Source organism: Hemicordylus capensis, chromosome 5 (genome assembly GCF_027244095.1).
Source record: "Hemicordylus capensis ecotype Gifberg chromosome 5, rHemCap1.1.pri, whole genome shotgun sequence".
Taxonomy (NCBI): Eukaryota; Metazoa; Chordata; class Lepidosauria; order Squamata; family Cordylidae; genus Hemicordylus; species Hemicordylus capensis.
The window spans coordinates 97,913,666-97,940,084 of record NC_069661.1 but is presented as its reverse complement, the minus strand read 5'-3'; the positions used below and the strand labels follow the sequence as shown (position 1 = coordinate 97,940,084).

At 41.0% G+C, this 26,419-nt stretch overlaps 1 protein-coding gene across 5 annotated transcripts in view; it reads left to right on the top strand.

Moving 5' to 3' along the window:
• The window catches only part of DCUN1D4 (defective in cullin neddylation 1 domain containing 4), a 40,382-nt gene extending 14,324 nt beyond the window's left edge, over positions 1 to 26,058 (top strand). For 4 of the 5 annotated variants that reach the window (XM_053256626.1, XM_053256625.1, XM_053256623.1 and 1 more), the window contains 10 exons: positions 2,118 to 2,188; positions 5,761 to 5,800; positions 8,499 to 8,613; positions 12,564 to 12,655; positions 13,404 to 13,474; positions 14,775 to 14,866; positions 15,954 to 16,062; positions 20,791 to 20,895; positions 21,730 to 21,835; positions 21,980 to 26,058. In XM_053256626.1, the coding sequence (XP_053112601.1) occupies positions 2,118 to 2,188; positions 5,761 to 5,800; positions 8,499 to 8,613; positions 12,564 to 12,655; positions 13,404 to 13,474; positions 14,775 to 14,866; positions 15,954 to 16,062; positions 20,791 to 20,895; positions 21,730 to 21,835; positions 21,980 to 22,035 (857 nt within the window). In that variant the 3' untranslated portion in view covers positions 22,036 to 26,058. The remainder of the gene's footprint in view (positions 1 to 2,117; positions 2,189 to 5,760; positions 5,801 to 8,498; positions 8,614 to 12,563; positions 12,656 to 13,403; positions 13,475 to 14,774; positions 14,867 to 15,953; positions 16,063 to 20,790; positions 20,896 to 21,729; positions 21,836 to 21,979) is intronic. The other variant, XM_053256622.1, reaches the window with a different exon arrangement.
• The last annotated feature ends 361 nt before the right edge of the window (positions 26,059 to 26,419 follow it).

Genomic DNA, 26,419 nt, shown 5'->3' with positions numbered 1-26,419 from the left:
ATGTATCTTAAAAAGGAAAGATTGTGCTGTCGATTCGGTGTTGGCTCCTGGCGACCACAGAGCCATGTAGTTTTCGTGGTAGAATACAGGAGGGGTTTACCATTTCCTCCCCCCGCACAGTATGAGATGATGATTTCAGCAATTTCCTATATCGCTGCTACCTGATATAGGTGTTTCTCAAAGTCTGGGAAACATGCCAGTGGGGATTCAAACTAACAACCTCTTGCTCCTTAGGCAAGTCATTTCCCCACTGTGCCATTACTTATCTTACCAGAAGAAAATAATCTTTAGGGGTCCAGTTCTATGAGCAACTAATCTAATTTTGGATTAGACTCTTTCCTCTGTCTTTGTGACGGTTTTGTATAGGATATTCCCCATTATGGGTTTCATTCTGTTTTATTGGTGACTTGTTTTTAAATGGCTAAATTCTCTTTTGGAGGGGGAAATCTGCTGGTCTAAACTACAGAAGATTGTTTTTTTGTGGGGGTTTGTGGGGTAGGTTTCTCACAATAAGGTAATACTGTTAGTAGTGACAAGTTTTGCCTGGGTTGCCGCCAAGAGTAGAATTTTTGTGCCGTGGTTAGTGAGTGTTTTTACGCAGAATTTATTTTCTCTGTTTTGTGAACATTCATTTTAAGAATGTTTACTTTTTCTGTATTCCTGCTCTAATATGATGACCAATGATTGAAATAATAAAAACATCTATCTATGGGCATCTAATTTAATTCTGGAGACAATGTGTTTGCTGTTGGGCAGTTCTGAATTTTGTGTTGATGCTTCAGTGCTGTGCCAGAAAGAAATATTGCCAGGTGTAATATAGCAGCGTGACTTTCATGGTGGCACCTTAGATGACTTGCCTGTAGGAGACATTTGTCACCATGGAGCCAATTATGTTGGTGCAAATATATGTCATGAACTATTACAGTGGTATTGAAGTTGATTTTGCATCATAATTGTGTTTCACTTTTCTTGCACTGGTTAGCTCTGTGTCTCTCTGTTATGCTGTCCCAGCTGCCCTTGCTTCATAGCTGCTGGCAAGGTCTGACTTTATGTGGCCCAATGTAGATGTAACACTGCCAGTCTCTTAACCATGGTTTGAACGAGTTTCAGATAGGATAGTAATCCTTGCTGTGATGTGGCATACAGTTTTCTCTTTTAGCATTCAATGGAAGATCCGTTTGCCTTTTTTGATCATGACATTGGTTATGTGACTGATATCTTTTTTTAAAAAACTATTTGACTGGTTAACTCCTGAACATACACAAAATATGCCAACTCTCCCTCTTCTGCAGCATGTAAACTGCATATATGATTGTCTTAAAGCCACCAAAACACGATGGGGTGTGTGTGTGTGTGTGTGTGTGTGTGTGTATATATATAGAGAGAGAGAGAGAGAGAGAGTGAGAGAGTGAGAGTGTGTCTGTCTTGTTGAGATTCAGATCTTTGAGTACCATAGGTCTCAAAGCCACCAAAACATGATGGTCGAGATATAGATATATATATAGAGAGAGAGAGAGTGTCTTGTTGAGATTCAAAGGAGTACCATAGGTCTCAAAGATCTTGTCTGTGGATCAGTGAGTTGGATTATAAACTTGTAGCAAGACTGCACTTAAAAAATACATGCTCTGTATTGTACTCTCAATATACAGCGTGCTTTACAAATTCCCATTTAATTTTTCTTGGCAGCAACCTTGTGAGGTAGGTAATTTTTATTTTCCCATCTGTAAGGTGAGAGATGACAGAATTTCACTTCAGACTTAGTTTGTAATCTGCTAGCTGAAGCACATAGTTGGAGAGAAATGTGCCTGTATTGTTTGGCATGTTCTTTATGTTGCATAAAAGTATTAGTGTTACAATAGGTGAATACTTGAGATTCAAATGCAATTCAAGAATGTCAAATAAATGGAGGAGGTTAAAAAAGCCAAACATAAATACTGTATCTTATGATAGATGAAAGACAATTCATAATTTAAGACTTTTGGCTTAACATTACATTTTTCATTAATTTTAGAAGCCTAGTCTGTGCATAAAAGTGACCTTGAAAGGTGTTGATTGAGCATTGTAATAGGGTAATGTAACCAAAAGTGAGCAAAATGTTTTTGGTTTTTCCTCTCTAGATTTTCAGCTGAATTCTCATCTATCAACACTGGCAAATATTCACAAGATCTACCACACTCTTAATAGGCTGGTAATCACTCATAAATTCTTTATCTGCTAGTAATTTAGTATTTAAATTTATGTTTGACTCTCTTCTGTTACTATGAAATGAGAAATGGTCCTTGGAAAATTAGAGGATGTATGTTTGTAATAGTTTGTGTCATCAGTTCCCCCTTCAGTCTTCTGTTCATCTTCACTTTCCCATTCATGCTATTGAAACTTGCACAACTTTCAACACATATTACAGTCCTATTTGCGCAACATCCGCCAAGTCTATCCTATGCCCAGCACTGCAATAGTGTTATCTATTCTGCTGTACCCCTTGCCATAAATAGCTGTTGGGAAGCTTTCTGTGATAGTCCAGCTAATACCTAGAAGGGCTCTTTTCACTGAAATGAAGGCAGAATGTTTACAGCAAATAGCCTGAGAGGGCTTAAGACCAGAGACTGCTTTTAACTCTGCTTTTATTTCCCCCCAAGTTTTTCTCAGGCAGATGGTCAAAATGGTTGTTTTCTGCAAGTATGTGTGTCAGGCTTTAATTTGATACCTTATTTGATATCTTACTTGTATCCAGAGCTGCCTACTGCTTTGCAGTAGATGGATGACAAGTAATCGGTGAAATTTCATTGAAAAGACTTTTTTCAAATATTCACACCATCTAGCTTATTCATTTATACACAGCACTTGGAGGTGTTTCTGCACCTTCATTTCTAGTGAACAGAAGCTATGTTCTTAGCATATCCTTGCAGATGGGGAACATTGAGCCCTTTGCCAACTTGCTGGAAACATCAGGGATCTTGTTTCCATTTTGGTAAGCTGGCAGTCTGGTAAGCTGTCTCTTGAATGGGGTATCCACCTGTTAAACCCCTACACCTTACCTCTTATGCCACTAAGACTAAGGTATTGCAGTGCAAGGTTGCCATCTAGGCTGCAGTAATTGTCCACAAGCCAATTCCAGCTCACCTTGGCCCCTCCGAGCTGGCCCATCAGTCTGAGCAGCTCATCACTACAGACAGCAGCATCAGTCTCACTCTGCCTTACCTGTGTGCGGAGTTTGGACTTCTAGCCTGGTTCTGGCTATGCATCTAGTCACCCTGTTAACACTCTGTCCTTGATTGTACGTGTCTGGACCACATCCTTGTCTTGGCACCCAACAACAGAGCAGATCCCTACTAAAGTCTGACACCTCCACATAATGACGGTGGTGACTTGGGGTACATACTAGCTTCTCCTCTTCAAATGGATTGGATGAGGTGTACTTTGAAAGAGGAACAACTGTGCAAAAGAGAGGCTATATCTCCCTAGAATATCTGTGCAGGAGGCTTTCAGGATGTTTGGAGCAAACAAACTGCTTTTGCACTGCATACTTGCTCATTTCCCTCAGTTGCTCATCTCACTTGCTCACAGTGCAGCAGGCAATTTAGTTTTCATCCTAGCCCAGACAATCAAATCCAGTTTCCTCACAGCTGCTAGGATTTGTTGAAAGCCTTGCCCTTGGTGCGTGTCATTTCACAGGTGCTGGACCCCAATTAATATTTGAGTTGGGTACTCCGTTAGTATTGTGTATTTTGCCCATTGGATATTTGTCCAGTAAGGTGAGTTGTTGATGATCTCTGCTGCTTTGCAACCCTCTCAAGTTGTACTGTGTGGCAGCCAGTTCCCTGCCTTAGATTCTGCTTTAATTGCCCTCTGTTTTGGTGTGTTCTGGTTTGAATGGCTACTGCAGCCATTCCCAGAACTCATTCCTTCTGGTCATCTTACTCGTGTCTGAAGCCAAGTGCTGACAGAGTGGACTAGTTCAGCTGTCACATGGATTGAATCCCACTTGCATATCCTGTTTGTTCTTAAACTTTTGGTCAGAGGAAGCTGGGATATGCTGGATTGTTAAAATGTTATGACAAATCCCAGTTTGTTCTAAATTGGGACTAGAACTTTAAAGGGAGCTGGTGACAGCTGCTCCAGCCAAAATGGGGGAGAAGTGTGATTTGTGAACCACCTCTGGTTTGTGTGAGGATATATTTATTTAATTTAATTTGATTTCTATTTTGCCCTTCCAAAAATGGCTTAGGGTGGTTTACATAGAGAAATAATAAATAAATAAGATGGATCCCTGTCCCCAAAGGGCTCACAAAGAAACATAAGATAGACACCAGCAACAGTCACTGGAGGTACTGTGCTGGTGGTGGATAGGGCCAGTTACACTCCCCCGCTAAATAAGAGAAAACCAACATGTTAAAAGGTGCCTCTTTGCCAAGTTAGCAGTGGTTTTTGAGATCTAATTGTGTTTGCTTCTGTTCTGTGTTAGCTGTAACTTGTTTTTTGATTGTTCGAAGGTTGATTTAAATCTTTGCACACTGTCTTGGAGTTAAAAGATGGAAGGTGGCCTAAAAATGCAATAGAGAAATGAAACTACCTGCCTTCCCTCCTCTTGGTATGAAACGGGGAGGGAGTCTAATGTAGAGTTTCCCAGAAAATTTTGAATTGGAAAATTTTCCTGAAAAAAATCTCATGCAACTTCATTATTTGTATAAAGTTTCCATCCCCCCCTTTAAAACAAGTTACTATACAAATTTTCCTGATGCTGTAAGTAGATTATCTGATTTGGCATGTATGTTTGATCTATTTGTACAGTCAAACACACTTCCAGCATATTAATTTCTCTTCCTGGTATCTCAAAATTTGTTCAATAGCCCAGTACAAAATTTAGACTTGGAAGACTTTCCATGGGAAACTAAAGTATGAGAACACTTGGTTTTGCAAAACCTTCCATCCCTTATCTCTGTAGGAGACTACACAAGCCCAAACTCAAGTTGCCCTAACTGGGCCAGTATTGGCAAGTTTGTATGTTTGTGGTTTCTTCCTCAAAGTGGATATCCTTTTTCAAACCCATTCTTCAGCAAGCTTCCAGACATAGCTTCATATCAAGTCCTTGGCTACCTTCATCCAGAGAGTAAATACTTCATTATATTGACTTATTGATTACTGGTAGATTGTGAATTGATTATAGATAGCTTGTTTGGGAGGAAATAAATGAAGCTATGGCTTATTTGTTTGGGATTTTTTATGCTGGGAGTTTTGTCTGAAACACACACTTTTGCTGTGTCCCTGTATTTTGGAAGGTTCAGCAGTTAAAGTAAAATAGTAAAATAAGAATTCATGAATGATTTTGCAAAACATTTATGAACTGTTACATGCAGTGGGACCTTCTTAATGTATAAAATCTTAGGTAGCTTTTTAAGGACATGTTCTTTCTCACTGAGAGAGCAAGTTCTATCATAAATGTCTTTCCCCTGAAGTCTTTTGGCACTAAGCTATCTTGAAAGCTTATGCTGAAAGGTGGGATAGAAAACTTTTAATGAATAAGATGGAAGAAACTGCACAATTGCTCTGAAAATGGGCAATTGTCTGTTTTTCTAATATGTAATCTTGATTTTCTTGACTTTCAGTTTGGTGGGGGAGGGGAAGTACACAGCTTTCCAGCTGGCTTATCATGGGAAACCTTGTATAACCTCATAAGGTGATATAGGGATGGGTAATGACACTTGAAAATGTAGTAGCAATGGCTAAATCCCAATTAACTGCATTGATTTAAATGTTTTACAGAATTTGACAGAAGACGCTAGTCAAGACGATCGCCAAACAGGTATTGTTCTTAAATATACACATATACTGTAGTGAGGTGTTTTTCCACACTGAACATTCCTATTAAAATTGTTCACTTCTAGCCATTGGAAATCAATACCAGCAAGAAAAGGGGGTTATCCTTCCTGGGAGTTGCCATAACATTGGGACAAGGTCAATTAGTTTGTTAGTATCAGTGTGAAGAGAGAAACTGACGATTTGTATTTTATTACTCAGCAGCGCCATAATTGTGATTGTCCTTTTAAATCTAGTGACATTGGAGCAAATGACTAGAGCCCATAATGTGTTGTCTTTTAATTAGGCCAAGTTATTGGCCTGTGATAAGGTTCCAAGTTCAAGAGTTTATCCATTTCTTGGAAACAAATTTTAACATGCAATGAAATATGACATCTTTGATCTTCTGTCCTTGGAATTATATACTCGATTCAGTGTGAGTGTTGCATGCATACGTATATTCACAACAAATTCTGCTATGAATATTTGCATATTTCAGTTATATTCCTACTATTTGTTCTAGAGACACACTATCTTTATGGAAAGAGAAAAAGACCTGCATCTGTCTCTCTCTGGACACTTGAATAACTTCAAGCATGAAATCTCAGAATAGCACTATTATGTGCATATTTGCTTTAATGCTGCAGTTTCTAATAGCCATATAGACAGTGGCATATATATATATGAATATTCTCAGCATATGAAGTTGCCTATACTGAGTTAAGCAATGGGTTTATCTAGCCCAGTAGTGACTGACAGTGGCTCTCTTGGGCAGAGATATCCCCCAACTTTGCTGTCTTGGATCCTTTAACTGGAGATGGCAGGACAAGGCACTTTCTGCGTGCAAAGCATGTGCTTTGTCACTGAGCTGTGGTCCTTCACTAGGCTTGCTTAATATATATTAAATTCTAGAATCAAACCTCTTTCAGCTGAAGAGGTAAGGCTTTTGCAAATTTACTCATGCATAAAAAAACATGGAGATTTTAAGTTTGAGTTCTTACCTTAAGTTCTGTGCTAGTCAAGAAGGCTCTACACACAATCCGTGTGTCGAGCCAAAATGGGGTCTGCAAGGAGAGCGGGTTTGACCTTGGATGAGCCACCCAGATGATTACTGGCTCCGTCACGGAGCTGGTTGGGGCGGTCGGGTTCGGGGGCCTCCTGGCCCCCAGAAGTTCCATAAGGCACCACGCAAGTCTGCAGTGTTTTGTGGGGAGCCTTCCGACGCCAGGAGGCTTCTTGTAGCCACTCGGTTGGGAGCCTGCTCATGAGTCACTGTGGAGTTGCGCTGCGTCAACACATGATCTTTTAACCTGGTTTTGGGGCACTCTTCTTCATAAGCGGGCTTGCCACTGCCAGGAGCTGTGCGGCTCCCATTGCTGCACACGAGCAGCAGGAACTGGTTTGGGCTGTTCCTAGCCCTGTTCCTGCTGCTCGTGAGAATAGCCTCATTATGTTCTGCAGTTTCTCATTATTTACAGCTGAAGCTCTGTATACCAATATTTTTCCTTGGTATTTTAGCCCCAGTCCCCTTCCTATGCAGGCTGTGGAGGGAAGGGGTGAACAACATTGAAGCTGAGGACACATGGGGCAGTGGCCTTCTATTTGTTTTGATCTACCTTGCATTCTCTATATGTTCTCACTTGGGTTGGAGATAATGATATGAGAGGAACAAGGGTGGGTGGTGCAAAACTGGGGGCAACTGATTGTGGCAGGTGTTTGTATCTTCATGACGTGAAACACAAAATTGACAAGAGAGAGAAGGTGAGTAAGAACTGCATTTATGAGAACAAATGCATGGGATTGGACTTTGCAAGAGGCTCTTGGTGAAAAGAATTAGCTCAAACCTTAAAATTCATAGTCAGTACAGAGCAAGCCTGATGGTCTAATAATGCCTCAATAGTTACTTTGCTGATTTTACTTTTGGTTAAACAAGCAAAGATTGAACTCTTCATCTGAAGGTAGGCTGCAACCCAAGCTCCAACAAATAATGTTGACTTTATAAGGATTAGAACTGTTGTGCTTTGTAATAATAAATCACTAAAAGGTGTTCATGCCTCAGTTATACAGCTGCTCATGCAACTGTGTAGAAGTATGTCCAGATTTTCTTGGAGAGTAATATCACATAATTGATGTGCTCCCCCAAGCATTTTGAAAAGGTATGGTAACATATGGATGGTTCTTAAATGCCTTGCTTACAGTTGTGTGTGAAGAAGACCACGTATTGCCCTTTCTGAAGTTCTGGTGAAGACTCTTCTCTGAGCATTCTTGCTTTCTCCTGGTTGTTCTAGGAAAAGTAAGCCACAACAAAGCCTATGCAAAATAGGTATTGTTCACCTCACCGTTTTGGGTAGCAGTAATGGCAGCAAACACTCCCATTTTCAAGAACATGGGGCAGAGTGAGGGGAGAGGGTGCTTTGAGAAGTATCTCCAGCCGTGGTTTCCTGTGCCGTTTGGTGGGGAAGGGAGATTACGTGTGTTCCGTCATCAAGAATGACCCATAGACAATTAAGAATTTACAGTTTTTGATAATGACCTAGTTGACATTGATTTCTACTTCCCTGAGCCTTTGACTAGACACTCTTATTGGTTATCATACTATATTTAGAAGTCTTCTATAGCTTGCTCTATTGGTGGTTATTAAGCAAACTCTTAAAGGTTTTGCATTTGATTTAATCCTCCTATTGTTTCCCTGAATCATTCCACAGGAAGCCTCAGGTCTTGCAGTTCATCAGACTGCTTTAGCAAAGTGATGCCTCCAAGAAAAAAGAGGCGACCTGCAGCTGGAGATGACCTATTGGCTAAAAAGAGTAGACATGATGGGTATGTGATTCTCCTTTGTTTGTTCTGCCTCCATCTTTCTTTCGAATCATATCTTTTAGATGGACAGCAGGTTGAGAGATGTGGACTCAAATTTCAATTCTATCCTGGCTTCCTAGGTGGAGGTTGCAGGTTTTATTTCCATATGCCCTTAGAGGCCTAGGAATTGTTAATATTTCATTCTTGGAGGAAGGATTATGTAGTAATCCAGAATAAAGACATTGCCTTCTCCCATAAGAGTTTTCATACGATGAAGCATTTTCAGAATGGATCTTACTTATATATGTTCCTATTTTACTAGTATATATTATTTTTGTCTGAAATTCCTTGTGGAATTATTTCATGTAGTTCAGTTTACAAATTAATTAAAATAAGTTGTTTGAAGCTTGAACAATTCAAATGATTTACTGCTTAAAAGAGAGAACTTGTTTATAGTGGCTGACATTCTACACAGACTAAAACAGGCGATTCTCAACCATCCATGTTGCTGTGGGCATCTAAAACAATGCTTGCGGTGTTGCCCAAGAGTGCTTTTGATTCCAATAGAGAGATCATTGTGAGAGTATAATTGAGCATTTTCCAGTATTGCTGCAAGAGCACTCTTGAGCAACACTGCAGGCATTATTTTAGATTCTTGCAGCGACACCGATGGTTTTACACCTGTGTTGTTCTGTGTAGAACATCAGCCACTACTCACAGACTATGAATTGCTAAATACAAATACAATTGAGTACCAATGTGGGTATAAGCAATACATTTAAATTCTTTAAACATTTATAGCATCTAAAAAGCAAGTCTATGAGCACTGTAAGTTAAACAGCAGAATGACAGGATAGTGAATTGGGCATTCTCTCTCTCTCTCTCTCTCTCTCTCTCTCTCTCTGTATGTATGTATGTATGTATGTATGTATATGTACATGTACACACACATACTTACATATACATTTCTCTAAGGTGTGGCAGCTCTTGTGAGAGTTTGCAAGCAGAAGCACTGTGGTGATTGGGCAGTGGAGATCCCATATGCAGATCGGGAGGAGGAACCTGTGAGAGCAGAAGCACCATGATGATTGGGCATTGGGGATTCAATTCCTTCCTTGCTGCTGCCACCGCAGCCATGGTCACTCATTGCCCTCATGCCACTGACAGGCTTGGGCCCATCCCTCACTCTTCCTTCTCTCTCTTTCCCCCTCCCTTCTTTTTCTCTCTTTCTCTCTCCTCCACTCGCTCTTCCCTTCTGTCTTTCTTTCTCTCCCTTCTCTCTCTCTCTCTTCTCCTTCCTGAGTTAACAAATCTTGTTCATCTTGTTTCCTAATCTAATTCACACAGCGGCAGCCTCCATCTCCTGAAGGGGCTCTTTCTTCTCACAATCCCTCCCTTCGCAGACCCCTGCCCACTATCCTTTTATCTGTATAGATTCCTCTCCTCTACAATCAAGAACATCTTCTGACCAGTAACAGTTGCATTCCAACTGACCTTAACCATCACAGGCTTCTCCCCACATCTGCATATGGAATCCCCACTGCCCAGTTATCATGGTGCCCGGGCCTGTCAGCGGTCTGAGGGGAGCGAGTGGCCATGGCAGTGAGGAAGGGCCTGGTCAACCGCTGTTGCTCCTGCTCCTGTGGGGAGGAGCGGGGCTTGGGTGAGGAGGGTTCTGGGAATAGAGGGCTGCAGCTTGGCCAATAGGTGCCAGCAATGCTGCAGTCGCAACCAAGAGGGGTGAGGGGGATGGAGTAAAGGGATGGAGGAGTGACCAAGAGGGGTGAGGAGTATGGAAGCAATGGGATGGAGGAGGAGGAGCAGGAGTATAGCTCAGGTGAAGGTGGAGAGATCTCTGAGGTGACGGGGCTGTGGCAGGGGGCATAGGCACTCTAACCCCAACACCTTGGGGCCCCGGTCTGTGTTCTCCAAGGTCCAGGGTGGAGGGCTCCAAATGGCCGGGAGGCCTCTGGCAGCCACCCTGCACCCATCCTGCCAAACCTTCATGTTTTTTCCCCTTTTAAATTACAGTCGCTGCGCAGACGGTGGGTGGCTGCTGGGGTGTGAGCAGAGCAGTCCTTCTCCATTCTCCCCTGTTCCTCCTCTGGCACCTGGAGCAACACTGGGCCCATCCGCTCGGGGCAGCACCTTCTACCAACTGTGAGGTGCACCTGCGCAGTTGAGAGATCGTTGCAAGCCCGTGACATCATGGGCTTGCGATGATCTCTCAACTGTGCAGGCGCACCTTGCAGTTGGTAAAAGACGCTGGCCTGAGTGGACAGGCCCAGAGTAGCTCTGGCCGCCACTGCCGGAGCAGGGAGAGCAGAGAAGGACTGCTTCGCTCACCCCCGGCAGCCACCCCTTGGTTGCACAGCGGCTGTAATAAAAGGGGGGACACGGAGGTTTGGTGAGGCCCCCCAAAAGTAGGTTTCGAAGGGGCCTCGCGTGGTGGGACTTGCAGCTGGAGGTCTGGGTGCTCAAATCAGCGAGGTGTGCCCCTGGCAGGGGGTGCGGGGAGCAATCAAGTACTAGAGTGCAGATGCCCTGCGCGGGTTAAGCTAGTTTCAAGTAAAGTAATCTATGTGTATCCTGTTCTGATGCAATTTGAGCTGGAAAATGTTGTCCCAGGTAAGTTTTGTGTAGAACTACAGTCTTGAGTCAAAGTCCAGCTGAGAGTTGGGTATGTTTAAGCCCATTGGGTTCTGTTCTAACCTTTTGTAGATATCTGCTTCCTCATCAGAAGCTCCTTCCACATCCAGAGGAAGCTTCCAATGAGTGAGCAACACTCTGCAAAAGGTTGATTTAAGGAGACTTATATCTCTGATTTGGATTGGAACTTCAGTGCTCCATCGACTAGCAATCTTTTACATAGAATCTATGATTATAGGTCACTGTGGCTATAGTGAATCAATCCTGGATAAATGTGGCTTGACTGGTATTGCCCAGAAATTCCAGGTTCTAGTGTCGTACTCAATGGGAGTGAGCTCCAGAGGGGCTCAGTAATCATGGTTAACTCTTTAACCTTGTTCCCTGTGGTCATGAGAACACAGCCTCTGTTGCCATTCTGGATCATTTCTTTCATTCAGAGATATGTGAAATATTAATGTTTTAAGTCTAAAATAGGTTTTGTATTGCTGAGATAAATTAGTTGCATTGCTACAGCTTTTTGATACCTCAAACCCTTTGTACACTGTATATTGACTGGGAGCCAAGGGAGTGAGTAAGCTGTTTTGTGTACTCCTTGTGCCTTCTCTGCCCCCACTTTTGCTTTATCTTCTCAGACCTCTCTGGATTGAGTTATATTGTAGGGGAATGCAGTAAAGGGCTGTGTAAGTTTTCACTCATGCACTGATCCCAGCTATCATTTACTGTACAGAAAATAACCAGAAAATATGGTGAGGGCCAAGGTTACAACCTGAGCACAAGTTAACTTAATATTAATTCATTGAATTAAATAAAATAGTAAATGCTTCTCAGTCATCCCAATAACTCCACACGGTGATTTTAATTTTACTGAGTAATTGGCAGCAGTCTGGCTAGATATGTTTTTTTAATAGAACTGTGGCCAATAGGCCTAGAGATGTGAAAGCTATACATTCATGGAAGAGAACTGAAATATCCCAAGCAGTGGAGTGTTTTGGCATTGCTGCCCGCCTCTTTCTTCCCTCACAGATGGCAATGACCTGGGTAATCTTGCAAGGTGAAAGCTATAATGGCCTTTACAACCTCAAGAGTGCTTTGGCTTTAGGTTCTGATGCAGAAATTCACGAGTTAAATAAAATGGTCTTATTTAATTTTGAGATTGTCATCTGGTCTGTGCTAGTTTTCAGTAATGGTCTTGAAGGTCTGAAAATGAATGGGTTAACTAGGGGAAGAGGCAATGTGAAAAGCTTGGTAATACGTTTATCAAACAACATTTATTTATATTTTAACTGATAACTTTAAAATTTTGACCTTTTCCTCTTCATCATTAGTATGTATAGAAAGTATGATTCTGCTAGAATAAAGACAGAAGATGACATGTTCTCAAGCAAGAGGTGCTTAGAATGGTTTTATGAATATGCAGGTAGGCAGATATGTGTACATTTCTTATTCCTGGTTACCCAGTAAATAATATTTAAAGAACAATCAAATATTCTAGTTTGTATATAACATGTTTTGTATGCAGATAATTGAGGTTTTCAATAAAAAGAGGAAGCTGTAAACTCCTGAAAGAATAAAAATTTTAATGAATAATGAACAGACTGAGTTGGTCATGATGAAGTCCCACTGAACTTAATTTGACTTACGTTAGTTATGACTAACTTGTTCCATTGGTTTCAGTGGTGCTTAGTCATGACTTTCTGGGTGTTGTCCACTGTTTTCAGCATTGACACAGACTCAATCTTGGTTTTACATTGCAGATAAAAATTCACTTGTCGGTTTCACTAGTGAAAATAATCCTTTAGCAAATATGATGCAAAAGTCTGAAGTTCTAAGTCATTTCTAAGTAGCTGCTTATTTAGTTTTTGGGTAGCAACTTATCTTGGTTGGTAGTGCAGTGAACTGAAACACTTTTGTAGGAGACAGCCTTTCAAATGCAATCCCCACCCTTCTTTTTGAAGGCATCTTTGGAAACCCTTCCTTGAATGTATATTATGAAGTGTGTACATGGATATGTATTTTTAAGGTAGAGGAGTATAAATGGAGGAGAAAGTGTTTGAGCCTGGTTCTGCTAACCATCTTATTGTTTGAACAGTCCCATATCCTGAACTATTGTAAAAACATAACTCTAACTTTTCAAGTGAAAGTGACACACTCTCATTTGGTTGTAGGAACAGATGATATTGTGGGTCCTGAAGGAATGGAGAAATTCTGTGAGGACATTGGAGTTGAACCAGAAAATGTACGTTCAGACTATATACTGTTGGCAAGGCATTTGTTGACTTTCAGATAATGAAAAGTGGGGGAGTACAGTCTTGTAATGTTCACTTTTATTTATTTATTTATTCATGCATTCATTAACTCAGTGGATGTGTGTGTCTGCTCCAAAGGCTCTGAGCAGCTTGCACAATTATTATACATTTTATTCCATCAAGGGGGGGCGGGATTTGTGTTGCTGGAAGGGAGCGACCAACCAACCTCTCAGCACTCCTTCTTCTGACCAGTTCATATTAAAGTACTGTAATTGAGGATGCTTTATCAAACATAAAAGTAGTTGCCTTTTTATGAAGTGTATGTCTCCGAGAACTTGAGCCCGATGGCATCAGTAATAAAGGTTTAACAAATGGTGAACTTAAGGATAGTCAACTGGAAGTCGGGGACATAATCCTTATCTCCAGGGCTTCTCAGTTGGTCTCAATATAGTCCCCAATTCCAAGGGCCTCTCCTAATTAAATTCTCAGCCTTCCTTCTGGGGGCATCGATTAAGTGTTTTAATCCCTTCCTTGTCAGCATGAACAACCTTGGTAGCAATCCTCACTCTGATTATACACCTCAGCTGGTCATTCAGAGGCGTAGGAAAAGGGTCTCTTCTCCTTTCAGTGATGAAATCTTTGTCTTGAGATGTTTTGACAAAGTTCTTACCTTCATAAGTCTTTGCTGCTTGCGCCCAGAATTGGAAGTGAGCAGCTGAACTGCATAAAGGGGCGACCTCTCAATGCCTCTTGAAGAAGACCTCAGTTGCTGTTCACACTGAGGGAGAGGAATTAAAGAACCCTGCTCTGAGGAGGATGGGTCACTGGGCAGAGTCAGTGATGCTTGCTTAGTCTTTCCTCGGTTCTTTGCTTGTTAATACTTTGTTCAGTTCAAAATGTGATCCATGTAGAAAATTTAGCTCTGGCCTGTATTACACTCCCAAGTGTGTGTGTTTTGGTGTTAAATTTTAGATGCCATTCTTCCTTTCCAGTTTTGCTCATTTGCCATCTTAAAAGAAGCTAGATGATTATATAATTTTCATTTTTGTTGGGAGAGTTTTGTTTTGTTAGGAAAGAGTGTCTTAAGAGTCCACAGGAGCTTCAAAGAACATTCAACTTGGTATAGGAAGTTCATATAGAAATGTGAACTGCATGTGGTCTCCCAGAAATCACTAGACTTGGTGATAAAGAGAGAACCTATGTGAAGATTGAAAAGCATTCACGAACTCTAGATTTTCCCTCACCTCTCTGTATTTTAATATGTGGGTGTCTTTTTTTTTTTTTAACTAGGTAGTTATGCTTGTTTTAGCTTGGAAGCTGGACGCTCAGAACATGGGTTATTTTACATTGCAAGAATGGTTAAAAGGAATGACCTCCCTGCAGTAAGTATTATTCTTACCAGGGGCACAGTCGTAGTTGAACAAGGTGGGACAAATTCCTCTGGGCCCTGAAGTGGGGAGGTTTTAGGGATGTGCATGAGCCGGTTCGGCACCACCTCAGGGAAGCGCCAAAACCGCTCACGTGCTGGCGTTTGAGCCAGCAGGGTGGGGAGCAGTTCCTTTAAAAAGTTCCTTACCTACTCACCCCTGCCCTGCTGCTCTTCCATTGGTGGCACCCACTCTCCAAACGGTCACGCAGAGCTGCGGGGCTGCTCCCTGCAGCCTCCACACAGCGTTGGCATGCACATGGTGGCGTGCATGCAGCTTTGCGGGGCTGTTTAAAGAGCAGGCGCTGCCATCAGAAGAGCGGCAGGGTGAGGACGAGCTAGTAAGGGCTGCTTACCTGCTTTTTAAGGGAACTGCTCCCTGCCGCCAGCTGCCCCGAGCCGTTCGTGCACATCCCTAGGAGGCACTGTGCTGAGTGTGCGACATTGCCTGGGAGTGAGTGAGTGTGCCAGTAATGTTCACCATGTCCTAATGGTTCTTATGGAGCAAAGATACTGGGAAGGGCTGGAGTTGAGGCAGGGACCCATCGTCACTTCTTGACCCTGGTCTCACTCTAACCTTGCTATACCCCAATCCTGATTGTCAGATGTGAAGCAGATAGTCACACGACTTGCAAACTTTCACTTGGTTCTCCACAGAAGCCAAACATTCTATAGCTTTTGATTCAGCAACTTTCAATTGGCCTTGTGAGTTTGTGGGTCTGAACATATACATATGCTTTCAAATATTGGTAGCTTCTTTTCCTGTCAAGTTTGTGAGGGGAAAATGTGTTAGCAGACCAGGCTGATCAATCTATAATTGAGAGTTAATAGTACAAATTAAATAGCTGGAAAGAAGGTTTAACGTCTGCTGTACTTAAGCTGCATCTATTTGAACTGTTTATTGAAAGGCAGTTTATCAGTTTTAATATAGATAGGTAGGTAGGTTATGGGTTAAAGATGAGAAAAGGTATTGTGCTTAGCAGTCAGTTTAGCTAAAACTCGGAAGTCCAGATTGGATTGTTTTTTAAAATTTTATTTTACAGATGTGATACAACGGAGAAGCTAAGAAATTCTTTGGATTACTTGAGATCTTTATTAAATGAGCCTACAAATTTTAAACTTATATACAGATACGCATTTGACTTTGCACGTGTGAGTAGCCTGAAGTTCAAGTTCTGATCACTCTATTTTCATGACTTCCCAAACAACTGCTTTCATGGGGAGGAGTTTATACACTGGAATTAGTAGTTCCCTGTAAGTCAGTAAAGCTTCCTTCAGTGTGCAAAATGTTCAATTTGTGTCTAGAATTTTAGTATTCTGTGTATTTGCTAATCTGTCACTTGAATGAAAGTTTTGCAACTCAACAGAATTACTCTCTCGTTAATCTTTAAGGGCCCTCTACTTGAGTCATGTGCACATTTTGTTCATTTTTAGATGTCTTAGTCCTGCAAATTGCAGTTTTAAGTTTGTGAGGTAGTGATCAGCCATTCTGCCCATGTTGGGCTCCCCCAAGATAGTTCCAGTAGCCACCTCTGCAGCTGTCTTCTGATGCCTACCAAGAGCATTGAGTGCATATTTGGAGAACGGGAACCAAATAGACTCTTAGGTTTCCCATGCAGAGCGATGCCAGGGAAGAAAAGAAAAGACATTCAAACCTCTTTCACCTTTTGAAGAATCCTGGAATAGAACAATGCTCTTCATAGGAGCAGAGGGACATCTGCCTAAGTGGAGGAGCAGTTAGAAGGGTATTGGGGCTTCTGCTTCGATGTTTGCACACATGAAAACAGCCTTGCTGGCTCAGGCCCATCTAGTCCAGGATCCTTTTTCACACAGTGGACCACCAGATGCTTCTGAGAAGCCCACAGGCAAGAGGTGAAAGTATTGAGGCATCTTGGCTCTGAGGGTGGAAGTGGCCTATAGCCACCAGACCAATAGCCATTGATAGACCTGTCCTCCATTAATTTGTCTAAGCCCCTTCTAAAGCCACCCAATCTTGTGTCCATCATCATATTCCATGGCAGAGAATTCCATAGATCAAAAATGTGCTGTGTGAAAAAGTACTTCCTTTTTGTCCGTCCTAAATTTCCTGGCCACTAGTTCCATTGTATGACCCCTGGTTCTAGTGTTGTGAGAGAGGAAGAAGAATTTATTCTGTCCACTCTCTCTACTCCATGCAAATCTTATACACCTCTATCATGTCCCCCCCGTAGTTGCCTTTTTTCCAAACTAAAAAGCCCCAGATGCTGTAGCTTTGCCTATAAGGAAGGTGTTCCAGGTCCCAATTTTTGGTTGCTCTCTTCTGCACCTTTTCCAGTTCTATAGTGTCCTTAAGACACAGTGACCAGAGCTGTACACAGTACTCCACATGTGGCCGCACCATAGTTTGTATAAAGGCATTATAAGGCAGTTTTATTTCAGTCCCCTTCCTAATGATCCCTAGCATGGAATTTGCCTTTTTCACAGCTGCCATGCACTGAGTAGACACTTCCAATGAGCTGTCCACCACAGCCTCAAAATCTTTCTCCTGGTCAGTCACCAACAGCTCAGACTCCAAGGTTTTTTTTGCCCCAGTGTGCACCACCTTACACTTGCTTACACTGAACCACATTTACCATTTTGTTGCCTACTCACCCAGTTTGGAGAGATCCTTTTAGAACTTCTCCCAATCTGTTTTGGATTTCACTACCCTAAATAGTTTAGTGTTCCATGCAAATTTGGCCACCTCGCTGCTTACCCCAACTTCTAGATCATGTATGAAGTAGTTAGAGTACTTGTCCCTGTACACATCCTTGAGGGAGCCCACTTCTTACTTCCCTCCAAAACTGTCTGTTTATTCCTACTCTCTGTTTTCTGTCCTTCAACCAGTTACCAGTCCACACATTAACCTTTCTCCTTATCCCATGACTGCTATGTTTACTCAAGAGCCTATGGTGGGGAGCCTTGTCAAAAGCTTTTTAGAAGTCCAAGTGTACTATGTCAACCCAGATCACCTTTATCCACATGCCTGTCAAAGAACTCTAAAATATTAGTGAGGCAAGACTTGCCCTTGCAGAAGCCATCCTCGTTCTCCTTCAGGCCTCCTCTTCTATACATCGAACAATTTTGTCCTTAAGTATGCTTCCTTCAATTTACCCAGCACAGAAGTTGGCTAGTTAGTTTCTTGGATCCTCCCGGATCCCCTTTTGGATATCGTGAGTTTCATTGGCTACTTTCCAGTTATCCGATTGTAGTGACCAGTTACATATTTTTGCTAGGACATCAACAATTTCACATTGGGTGGATGCCATCTGGCTCTGGCGATCTGTTAGTTTTTAGTTTTTTCAAGAAGTTTAGAACATCCTCTTGTCTCCTCAAATTAGCCCAGTTCTTCAGCCTCAAAGCTTGAGAAGCTCAGTTCCAGAGCAGGTATATGGTCAGTATCCTCTGCCTTGAAGAGAGATGCAAAGAACTCATTCAGCTTTTTGCCCTTTCATGCCCTCATCATCTAAGGGCCTAATCACCTCCCTGGCAGGTTTTCTGCTTCTGATCTATTTAAGTAAGTTTGTTATTCCACTTGACACTTCTAGCTGTATACTTGTCAAGCTGTCTTTTTGCATCCCTATTGCTGGTCAATGACTGAAATAAAGATCTCTCTCTCTCTCTCTCTCTCTCTCTCTCTCTCTCTCTCATCTATCTATCTATCTATCTATCTATCTATCTATCCTTTTGCATCTCTTATTGTTTCCTTGCATTTCTTTTGCCATAGTTTATGTTCCTTCCATTTTCTAAAGGAAGTCTTCTTCCCTTTTATAGCTTCCCTGACTCTACTTGTTAGCAACTTGGTGGTACCTTTCTTCCTTCTTGTTATATATTCCAACTGAACTTGTATTGTTGTGGTTTTAAATGTTCCATGCTTTCTGGAGTGATTTGACACTCCTGACTTTACCTTTCAGCTTCCTTTTTACCAGTCTCCTCATTTTTGAGAAGTTTCCTCTTCTGAAGTCCAATACATCTTCCTTGGCAGTGCTCCATTCGCATATAAGTTGAATTGAGTCACACTATGGTCACTGTTCCCCAGTGGTTCTACAACTTTGACATCTCACCAGGTCCTGGGTACCACTCAGGATTAAGTCCAAGGTCGCCTTCTCACTGATTGGTTCCACGACCAACTGTTCTAAGGCACAGTCATTTACCATGTCTAGAAATTTGGCTTCTCTGTCAATACCCAAACGTGAATTTGCCTAGTCTCTGTGAGGGTAATTGAAATCACCCATTATTACAGCTATGTCTCTCACTGTTCCTCCCTGCACTTTATGTAGAGTTTGTATCCACAAATTAGTGTCCCACTGATTCTTACCATTCTACCAGGTTTCAGTTATGCCCACTATATCCATGTTTTCATTAGCAACCAAGCACTCCAGCTCACCCATCTTAGCTCGGAGGCTTCTGGCATTGGTATATAAACACCTGTATGCCCAGTCTCTTACTTGGTATTGGCATGTGCTATCTTCCTTGCTGTCGTTTGACCTTTTTGACCAGCTGTCATGTTTGTCTGCTCTACTCCTGGTTCTACTCTGTCCCCTTCTGGTTTATTTGAAACGTTTGTACCCTTGCACCTTAGGGGATTTTGCTTGCCAAACCAGATATCACCCAGTTCCTGTTGGCAATCCCCCTGGCATCATTTTTAAAGCTGCTCTGTAATCTTCTTGATTTTAAACACCAGCAGTCTAGTTCCATCTTGGTTCAAGTGGAAACTGTCCCTTTTGTACAGGCTTTTCTTGCCCCCAAATGTATCCCAGTACCTAACAAATCTAAATCCCTCCTGGCACCATCATCTCCTGGCACATATTTAGACCTCTCAGCTCCGCCTGTCTTGCTGGCCCTGTAGGTGGAACAGGTAGCACTTCAGTGAATGCTACCCTGGGGGTCCTGGACTTCAATCTGCCATCTAGCAGCCTAAATTTGGCTTCCAGGACCTCCTGACTGCATTTCCCAACATCGCTGGTGCTGACATGCACCATGACAGCTGATTCCTCTCCAGCACTGCCTATCTAGATGCTGCGTGACATCCGCAGCCTTCACACCAGGCAGGAAAGTCACCATGTGATCTACACACAGGTCACAAACTCAGTGTGGTTTAGTGGTTAGAGTGCTGGACTAGGACCGAGGAGACCCGAGTTCAAATCCCCATTCAGCCATGATACTTGCTGGGTGACTCTGGGCCAGTCACTTCTCTCTCAGCCTAACCTACTTCACAGGGTTGTTGTGAAAGAGAAACTCAAGTCTGTAGTACACCGCTCTGGGCTCCTTGGAGGAAGAGCAGGATATAAATGTAAAAATAATAATAATAAATCTCTCTATGCCCCTAACAATTGAATCATCCACTACTAGGAGGCCCCCAACCTGTGGAGGAGTTATCCTCTGTGTGGGGATATGGGCACATCACCTAAGGAAGGGGTGCCTTCTAAGGGAGCATGACCCTCTTCTTCAGACTGAGGAATGTGGAACACTGGATGAGCAATTGCTCTGATTAGCTGAAGAAATTCAAGCTTTGCAGGAAAAGAAAAGGAATGTGCTGCCAAGCAACTCTATATAGGGGAGTGTGTCACAAATTAATACTAGTGAAAATGTGAATGCATAATTTAACTAGCTGCCCAGGCTAAGAAGCTGGCATTCAGATTGGGGATGGAATACATACAGCTTACACTGACAATTAAAGCTATTGGGGTTAATTTTTAATCTGTTTTTACTGTAGGTGAACAATACAACTGAAAAGCAAGAAACCATGAAGAGAATTGATTGTAGTTTATATTAGTTAACTTGTGAACTGATCTGTTACTAGTTCAAGTGAGAACCATTGCTGTTAAACTTTGTTTTATTCTCTCTCTCTCTCTCTGACAGGAAAAGGACCAGCGAAGTCTAGATATAAATACTGCCAAGTGTATGTTAGGACTTCTTTTAGGGAAAACATGGCCCCTCTTTCCAGTATTTCACCAGTTCCTAGAGGTACAAGTGAAAACTCTTTTTTAAAATTTAAAAATACAATATCAAAAGTGAATATTGGGAATGAGTAGTGAGGTTTATTATGGAAGGCCATATTGAAAATGTTACTACTAGCTGCAATACAGTATTTGCTTTAATTCCATGAGCCTGATATCAGTTGCATGGCTTCCATGTTGATAATGTCACTTAAAACTTCTGATACGACCAGAAGTTCTAATCAATCATGAGTTTGTTGGAATATGACTTAAGTTGTTATCAGATGGTTTGAGGATGATGGCTTATTACCCTTGCTGATGTTCAACAATGTAAATGACTGTCTTATCAATATGCATTTTCCCAGTGAGACACTCAGTGTACTACTTGTATCCTGTTGATCTGCCTCATAAAATTCCAGTAGCATGGCTTAAAAAAAAAAAAAGTAATACAGACCAACTAATTCCTTCTGTTGCTTGCTATTGCTGGTGCAATAATAAATTAAGTATGTGTGTGTAGTCTTCTGAAAGTGCAGAGCTTTCTTTAAAATTTCCATGGCAGTATATCCTCATAAATCATGTATCCTTGACTCTATTATTTTTTCAGGAGACCATTCCTGACGCCTTTTGTCAAGTAATAAAGCTGTATGTTATAGTTGTAAGTGATTATACCATTCCAACTAGACATGGGAGTTATTTCAGTATATTATGACTACATGTTGTTTTTAAAAAAATGTTTCAATAATGCCTTGCGTGCAAACCATTTTTCAGAAGATTTTGGTTACTTGGAGTATCCACAAATCCACGGAATATAATTTTAGCTTTTGAGAGTTCTGTTTTCAGTAACTATCACTCTCATTTTAAGCAGCAATCTAAGTACAAGGTTATCAACAAGGACCAATGGTGCAATGTTCTGGAGTTCAGCAGAACCATTAATCTTGACCTCAGCAATTATGATGAAGATGGAGCATGTACGTATTTGCATGAAAAACAAAAATCACTTAGTACCATATCTGTGCCCCTATGCTGTTCCCTCAAGTTAGTCTTTAAAAGATGTACATTTTAAAAATAAGGGGCAGGGAGATTGTTTTTATCTGTCTCTTTCTTTCTTTCAGGGCCAGTGTTGCTGGATGAATTTGTGGAGTGGTATAAAGAAAAACAAATGACATAGGAATTTTAACTATGCACAGCCGCTCAAGAGTCTTTGTTACAACAGTTATGTCAACCATTAGCCATAAACTGCTATTTGTATAAAAAGCGCATGCTGCTTTTCCTGCACTGTATCCCATTTTCAGGGACCTTTTGGTGTTTTGCTGTTTAACAGGCCAGCTCTGCTTGCTGTGTAGCATTGTTCTCTCCGAAGGCTGCTTTGCATTTTGTATCTACACTACAGATGGTGAACTTACCAGCATCCTCACTGTGATTTATGTGTATATTGATGTCTAAACTTTGTATATGTGTATAAAAAAGTGCTTCACCTAGGAATTATTTCAGCAGAAATGTATTGTAAAAATAATTTTGTGGCATATTTCTAGTTGCATTCAATAACCATGTAACTTAATTTTTAATTTTCACTTGGTCTCAGACGTAGCATTTCAGATAAAATGTAACTGATTGTTGGGGCGGTAACCATGCAGAACTATTGCCAGTTACCAACATTGTTTAAGATGCCAATTTCTGAGAGGAGATCGTGCAAGTATGATTTCTTCTAATGCAGATGTCCAACTTTTTGTTTAGTAAGCAAGTATTGGCTGTCTGTCTTTTTTTCTTTTTTAAATTGAAGCCTAGTAAAATAGTAATAGCTTGAATAGAGTTGTACATGCCACAATGATTTCCATTTGGTGATAGTGCTGACTTCCTAATATTCAGACTGCTGTAGCTTGCAAATAGGTGCAGGTGATCAAATTAAAAATCTGATTAAAAAGGGTTTTAGACTTGTAAATTGGAATATTGCTTTATTTCAGTTTTGTTGTTCCCTAAGGGTGGTTTTTGTTTTGGTCTTAATGATAAAAGCAAAATGAAGCCTCTTGTAAAATTAACAGCATAGTTTTTCTGGGTGGATTTTAGGGTTTGGATATTTTTTGTTAAATTTTACCCTAAAATGTTACAACACAGGAAACTAAACTGGTTTCATTCTTACTAGGGATTGGATTTCCCTGGCAGAATGCCTGTTGCAGGCAATGGGTACACTGATCACCAGCATTGCCATTCATCTGGGACCACTTTGTTTATCTCTTTGCACAGGAAAATTCAAGCCATTGTTTGCTTGAGGAAGCTGGATGGATGGGATTAGACATGTCTTGTTACCTTTGCCTCAACCTTTTAAAAAAAAATTAAAACCAATATTGATTTTGACAAAAGTTTGCTAATGGGAAAGTGCTTTTAAACTTTTATTTTGATCCTGGTGTATGTTAAACCAATGAGCCAGTGTGGTAATTGTGGAATTAGCAATAAAATATTAGTAAGGTATTTTGGGTAGAAATCTAAACATGAGTAAAAATTCTAAAATCTCACCATTCTGGATAAGCATCAAACGAATACAGATCCCCTGATTTTATTTTTAAATTAATGGATGTATTGGCAAAACATGCATAGGCATCATTCTCCTTAGAACTGGGTAGTTGGAAACAAAGTTGCCCTCGATGTAATAGACTAGGATTTGGAGGCCCATGTACAGTATTCTTCTCTATTGGGGGTAGAGTGTCCCCGCTGAACTTTTCATCCTTGCAGCAGCCGTCTCTCACATCATATATCCCCTACTCTGTCCTTAAGTGGCTCTTGGGTATAAGGGGCTATTGTGTTCTAAATAAAATGCTTTCATCTGTTTAGCTTATTACATTAAACCAAATACAAAAATTAATTGACCCTATTCTTAGCTGTTTGTACATAACATTCAACCTGATCTAAAGGTATGCGACACTTCCACAAGACAGGTACAACATCAGATGTTTATGATAAGCTGCTTGCTTTAAACAACTATTATATATATATATATATATATATATATATATATATATATACACACACACACACACACACACACACACACACACACACACACACACAATTGGTATAGCCATAGAAGACATACTTGTGAAGCTCTCCCCCCCCCCATTTTCTTGCAAACCATTTTGCTCATTTGCAAAACAAGCTTCCTATCATGTGAAGGCAGTAGCCAAAGAAATTTAATGTAATCTAGTTTGGAAATAAAAACTACTATACACCAGATCAAAATTGTGACTATCCAGTTCTTGGGACTGATTCTCACTTTATATTTTGTTCTTGGGTGTGGATACTAGAGTACAAAATAAGAGCACCTCATCAAAGCATAAAGGGCATGCATATTAAAGGTCTGTTAGATGCTTTTAAAATAGAAGCAACATTTTAAGGATTGGGTCCCTACTTCAGCAAACTTGATGTAAATACATGTCTGTATGACATCAAGGGTCTGTACTTAATGTTAATACATGTTTTGCTAGTAAAACATATTGACATCAGCCTCAAGATTGTATAGAGTGGTAATCAAACCCTCTACATGTAGGTTTGGGATTGTGTAGAGGTAATCATGTCTTGGACTGGGTCCCAAAGAGACATGCACAAAGCATTTCTTTGTGCATACAGGGTTGCTGACTTACCCCAACATTCACATATATTGGAATGCTGCCCTAAAGAGAAATGCCCATGCAGTATTTTTTAAATGTGGGGGTCTTCAACAAGAGGCTTATTTATTTTATGTGCTATATCAAAGTAGAGAATAAAGTGATGATTGGTCCTTTGGTTTGGATGTGAAAAACAAAAATACAGTTGTTTACTTGTGTTCTGGATTGATGTTCATGTTCTCATTTATTTTGTTGACTTGCATGCACAGTTAAGAAATGGAAAGGAAGGAGTGTCGGTTACTTACTGTGAAGGCTTTTTCCTGCTGCTGGAGACTTCTTGTGGGTTATCCTCCCCTACACTGCTCCAGAGGGCAGGACTATGCAAATTAGTTAGAAGTCTTTAAGTAGTCTGGGGAGAATAGCCCACCCAGTTCTGAATAGCCAAGTTGAGACAAATGGAGGCAAACTAGAAAAAATATTGTAAGAGTGCCATGTCATTCCTTTTTTCTGCTAAAGTAGTCCCGGCAATAGACCCAGGCAGCCCAAACTCCTAACCAACACTCCTTTCCCTGTTGCTGGATGAGGACATCTTATGGGACATGCCTCGGTTGATATTCCCAGGTGGTAGCACTGCAAAGGGAGTACCTGCTGCAAAACTCTCCTACCAAAAGTGGCCTCTGCTGAGCAATGTATGTCCATCTTATAGTGTCTGGCAAAGGCTGATGGAGATGACCACGTTGCTGCTTTACAAATTTCAGCAAGGGGGCATTAGAAGAGAAGGCTGCCATAGTTGTGTATGTTCTGGTAGAATAAGCCAAAATATGCAGAGGGGTTGGAAGCTTTAGGGGTGTCGTAAGCCAGAGAAATGCATGCTTTGATCCACTGGGCAATGGTGGAAACAGACCTTCCTACCCATGGATGTAAGTGAATAGGGCATCACACTAAAAAAGGCTCAGTATGTCTAATATAAACTTTTAAGCATCTTTGAATGTCCAGTTTGTGCCAGGTGTGTTCTGAAGGTGCACTTTTTAGAGGGGGGAAGGGAGCTGACTCTGGAACAGACACAGAACTAGAAGAACTGGGTGGGCTATACTCCCCAAAGTACTTGACTTCTGATTTGCATAGTCCTGCCCTCTGGAGCAGCATAGCAGAGGATAACCCACGAGGTGTCCTTACCCAGCAGCAGGGAATATGCCTTTTGTTTATGGCCCAGTTTATGATTTAGAACATTAACTTGTACCATTTAAGAGTTCCATGTATCTGCTCAGAATGATGCAATTGTGAATCTTGACAATTGACACCTGACTTTTTTTCTAATGGAGAAAAGTGTTCTGTTGGAGCCTAAAACCTTTTCCTTTTTACTTAGTGCAATATTTTCTGGGTAAATGGCAAATTTCAGTGACATCTGTTCATTTCACAGGTAATTCTTAAATCATTGGAATTTAAATAGTGTAGTGTTTGATATGCTTTTCCTTTTCAAGGGTGGTGGTTCAATTAGTTTGTTTGCAGATGTTCCTGCCTTTTCTACAAAAATGAATCTGGCAAAATGTATGTGTATGCATTATTCTGATGTAAAATAAAAATGGTTAATGTAACTGTTTTTTTAATGATCTATTATGTAAACTGATACTTGAGTGGGAAACTGGTCACTGGGGAAATCAGGCCCCAGAAACTATCGATAGAATCCTTGTAATACCAAAGATTGTTCACACTATTAACTTGCAGAATTTAACATTACATTCTTGGGCAAAGCAAGATAAGACCTACCACTACAACTTTCCTTGCCATATATACAAATGTAGTACTGAAGATAAAAACTTGGTGGTCTTAACCTGAAGTAGTATTGATTGTGTAGTGTAAACTCATCCCCATTTGTTTGCAAATATGGCAAGACAACTGGGAACAGTCTATAATTGTACATACCCACTGCATACCATCTGGTTAAATATCTATAAT